Below are 4,213 nucleotides of genomic sequence, written 5' to 3'. Positions count from 1 at the left end.
GGATTTAGACGGTGCCCTATTTAAAGTGAATGTAGTTGTCTCTAGAGCGTATCCCCAAAATGATAGCTGTAAATCAGTGAGTGACATCATAGATCGCACCATATCCAATAGAGTGCGATTACGATGTTCGGACACACCGTTACGCTGAGGCGTTCCAGGCGGCGTGAGTTGTGAAACGATTCCACATTTCCTTAAGTGCGTACCAAATTTGTGACTTAAATATTCTCCCCCACAATCTGATCGTAAGAATTTTATCTTTCGGTCACGTTGATTCTCTACCTCATTCTGAAATTTCTTGAACTTTTCAAAGGTCTTAGACTTGTGTTTCATCAAATAGACATACCCATATCTACTTAAATCATCAGTGAGAGTGAGAACATAACGATAGCCACCGCGAGCCTCAACGCTCATTGGATCGCACACATCAGTATGTATAATTTCCAATAAGTTGGTTGCTCGCTCCATTGTTACGGAGAATGGAGTCTTGGTCATTTTACCCATGAGGTATGGTTCGCACGTGTCAAATGATTCGAAATCAAGAGACTCCAAAAGTCCATCTGTATGGAGCTTCTTCATGCGTTTGACACCGATGTGACCAAGGCGGCAGTGCCACAGATATGTGGGACTATCATTATCAATCTTACATCTTTTGGTATTCACACTATGAATATGTGTAACATCACGTTCGAGATTCATTAAGAATAAACCATTGACCAGCGGAGCATGACCATAAAACATATCTCTCATATAAATAGAACAACCATTATTCTCGGATTTAAATGAGTAGCCATCTCATATTAAACGAGATCCAGATACAATATTCATGCTCAAAGCTGGCACTAAATAAATAAATATACTAAACCTGGCCACGTTTAGTTTATCACATTTTTTTGACTTTTTCCTATCATAAAAATTCGCCCAATGGATACCCGACGCGTGTAATAGTGGGGGATGCAGCGGTGTGCGCGGAGCGATTGCCGTAGGAAATCGTAAAATAATGCGCCGTCGTTGTGGATTGGTTGCATGCTGTGGCCCCTTCCAGTTTCTGATTGCATGCATGTCCCGCCTTTGTGGAGATCAATTTGGTCACGTCCTGTTTTGGACAGTTCTGCATGCGCCGCTGTTTGCCCTTTTTGTTTCCCTGCCACGTATGATTATCTGTTGTCGGTTGCCGCTTGCATTTTCTCGATTCCTGTCAACGGCGGTTGCCGGCTTCGGTAGGTTTTTCTTGGCCTTTCTCGCCGGTTTGCCTGGATGTTTTCAATTTGGTTTCTTCCCTTCTGGTGCTCCCTATAAATACTGGTCTTTCCCTGCCTCCCTCACTCATTACGTGTGCTCTTGCCTGCGCTTTTCCTTCTCTAATCAGCTGTGCGGTTTCTCCGGTGATGGTTGCTTCCGCTGCTGCTCGGTCCAGCCGCCGCCGTCGGGGCCGCTCTCCTGGTATTCGAGCCGTTGTTATTGCCCGTGTCCGCCGTGCTGCTGGCCGTCTTTCTTCGCTGGATTTTCCGTCGCCGGCAAATGCTGGTGTGCGTGGCCAGCTGGCTGATTCGGGATGCCGTGTCCGGTCCGGGGCTCGCCGGCCATTTCGTTCTTCCCGGACTGGTGAGCTTTTTTGCCTTTTTGTCGTTGCAGTTTCCTCTGTACAGATTTTGTGCTACTAAGTCTAGGTTGCCATCTTCTTGATTGGTTACTTCATGCTGTAGGTGTGCACCAATTAGATTCGCGGCGAGATGTTAATGTGGACGTCGATAGTCGCCGTCGGGAGATTTCATTAGGGAAGCGGCCTGTGGATTGTACCATTGGTGAGTGCTCTCGATTCTTGTTGCGTGCATGGGAGTGCCTGTATGTGCCTCTGGCTGCTTTGCTATGTTTCTTCTTGTTGGTTTGATTGTTGTCTGCCGTTAGTGCGGGCTCTTCTTCAGCGGTCGCTGGGTCTGTCCCGGCTGTTTGGCCTGCCAGCGTGCGACTGGTTGTTTTTTATTTCTTCCTTTCTTGCTTAGTTTACTTATTTCATGCCTGTGGTGTTGTTCCATCTAGCCGTTTGGTGTTGTGCTTATTGGTAGGATTCTAATGTGATCCATCTAATGGTTTCTTGCAGACACTTCGCCTGTCGAAGTGGTTGACGGATCGAGTATTTGTGTTTCTGGTTTTCCTGCTGCTGTTCATCTTTATGGCTCTTTGGTTGGTGCTACGACTTACCGTTGCCGTCCAAGAGTGGTGCCCTTATGTGCCGCCGGTACCTTTGGTCAGCCTGCTTCTCTTGGTAAGTCCAATTTTCTAAATATGCATGTGCTTCTCTTGGGTTTTGTGGTGTTCTTTTAGGATTGGTTCTAATTTGTGTACGTGTTTTTCATTTGAGTGATGCCTACTCCTGTTACAGAGAACTCTCGTGTTGTGTGTGCTCGCCGTAAGCGGACTTTGGTGCGATCGTACTGGTCGGGCCGGGAAAGAGGTGTTTTTTTGGTCGTTGTTCTTATTCTTCTCCGGACGCTGATGCATGTGGTCTTATGTTTTTTCTTTCTATTTCCAGTACGTGGGATGCAACCTCCGTTTTCTAAAGATTACATCCAACTGCTTAAGGGTGAGTATATATAATTTATGGTTTATGTGTCCGTGCTGCTTTCCATTTGTGTTGCCGACTCGGTGTTCTGTTTTGCAGCTACTTTTAGGGGGCGTTCGTATTATGGTGGACCGGATTTGTGCTGCCCGGAATGTGGGGCTTTTTTTTATCCTGAAATTGTCGCCGCCCTGATAAATATGCTGAATACACATCACCGTTTGGTGGACACGTTCAGAATTGCTCGATAGAGTCTGCACCCCTGGTGTTTCTAAGGTGTCCATTCGTTTTTTTGGTGATGACGGTGGTGCTCATGGTATGCGTTTTTCTGGTCCTACTGCTTCTGAGGTTGCCGCGCGCATTGTTGGTGACTTGACGCCTGAATGTAGAAATTTTGATGTGGTTGCGGAAACACGTTCTGGTTCATTGAAGCATGTATCTTCACTGAATTGCAATCTTATGGCTTTGCAATATCCTATACTATTTCCATATGGTGATAAGAGTTATCATCGTGGTATTAGATATGTTGATGGTAATGAACATTTGATTGTTTCCCAATGCAACTGTGTTAGCTGTGGACACTTGGATAGCGACAATGTTGACCGTTATTTGGAGGATGGGGATGTCACCCGTGGTCAGATTACTATGTTGGAGTACTACAAATACTATGCTCACTATCGTGAAGGTGAAATTAATCCTTATACAAGTTGCAGTTGTTTGAGCTAGCAGATTGCCGTTAATGCATATTCTTGTGTAGAGGCTGGTCGGTTGGAGTACCATTTCCATAAACAAGATAAACTTCATTCTGAAGTTTATCGGGGCATATCTGATGCAATGGGTGTACAATAATAAGTGTGCTTGCATGAAGAATGATTGTTGTTCCAAGTGCTTTCCAAAGCCATTTAGTGATGATACAATGGTTGATCGTGTTGGCTATCCGGTTTACCGTCGTTCTGATAACGGGCTTTATGTGCTCAGACAGAAAGACTTACTTTATTTGGGAAATCAATGGGTTGTTTCATACAACATGAAATTGTTGAAGAGGTTTGACGCCCACATAAATGTGGAGTGGTGTAACAGGACAAATTTATTGAAATACCTGTTTAAATATCTTACAAAGGGTCATGATGTGGTTCATATGCGTTTCTACGCTCAAGATAAACCTAGCGGTGTTTTTACTGTGCCTTCTCCTACTGGCAGAAACGAGATTGACGAGTACATCAAATGTACGTTCGCAGATAGATTTAGTTAAATTTATGTAACTTGTTGTAGTGTTGTTATGATTGTTGAACATATGGCTAGGTATCTTTCTGCTTGTGAGGCTTTTTGGAGACTGTTTGCGTATAATATTCATGGTCGTCAACCTTCCGTCGAGAGATTGGTTGTGCATATACCTAATATGAACAGGGTCATATTTGCCGAGACTGATAACCTAGGAAATGTTTTGGATGATCCTTCGGCTGCTAAAACTATGCTTACTGAATGGTTTGCTGCCACCAAAAGCATGTGTCTGCTAGGTCTTTAACATACCTTGATTTTCCAAGTCAGTGGATTAGGAATAAAAGTGGTAAGCTGTGGACTAAGCAGAAGATTAACAAGAAGCAAAAGAAAGAGCAGCTGAAATGGCTTTAGAAGATTTTCAAAAGGATAGTTTCA

General features: G+C 44.2%; 1 protein-coding gene across 3 annotated transcripts; it reads left to right on the top strand.

The window, feature by feature from the left end:
• The first annotated feature begins 1,336 nt into the window (after positions 1 to 1,336).
• Positions 1,337 to 3,146, top strand: LOC125546886. Of its 3 annotated transcripts, none has more exons than XR_007300658.1 (6): positions 1,337 to 1,602; positions 1,704 to 1,802; positions 2,099 to 2,263; positions 2,381 to 2,581; positions 2,660 to 2,873; positions 2,967 to 3,146. XR_007300658.1 is itself a non-coding variant. In XM_048710998.1 (6 exons), exons 1-6 carry the CDS (start codon positions 1,386 to 1,388, stop codon positions 2,806 to 2,808), a joined length of 753 nt encoding a protein of 250 aa, XP_048566955.1. In that variant the 5' UTR covers positions 1,337 to 1,385; the 3' UTR covers positions 2,809 to 3,146. The 3 variants fall into 3 exon arrangements, 2 of the variants coding, with proteins under 2 accessions (XP_048566955.1, XP_048566945.1); XM_048710998.1 differs by having other exon boundaries at positions 2,381 to 2,452; positions 2,531 to 2,581; positions 2,660 to 3,146; XM_048710988.1 differs by having other exon boundaries at positions 2,660 to 3,146.
• The last annotated feature ends 1,067 nt before the right edge of the window (positions 3,147 to 4,213 follow it).

Source organism: Triticum urartu, chromosome 1, assembly GCF_003073215.2.
Source record: "Triticum urartu cultivar G1812 chromosome 1, Tu2.1, whole genome shotgun sequence".
In the NCBI taxonomy this organism is placed as follows: domain Eukaryota; kingdom Viridiplantae; phylum Streptophyta; class Magnoliopsida; order Poales; family Poaceae; genus Triticum; species Triticum urartu.
The sequence above is the reverse complement of the archived record's forward strand: the minus strand, read 5'-3'. Positions and strand labels throughout refer to the sequence as shown.

Coding starts and splice junctions, on each gene's coding strand:
- LOC125546886 (XM_048710988.1), top strand. CDS start 1,386: ATGGTTGCTTCCGCTGCTGCTCGGTCCAGCCGCCGCCGTCGGGGCCGC. Junction 1,803..2,098: donor GCCTGTGGATTGTACCATTG/GTGAGTGCTCTC, acceptor GGTTTCTTGCAG/ACACTTCGCCTGTCGAAGTG. Junction 2,582..2,659: donor TTACATCCAACTGCTTAAGG/GTGAGTATATAT, acceptor TCTGTTTTGCAG/CTACTTTTAGGGGGCGTTCG.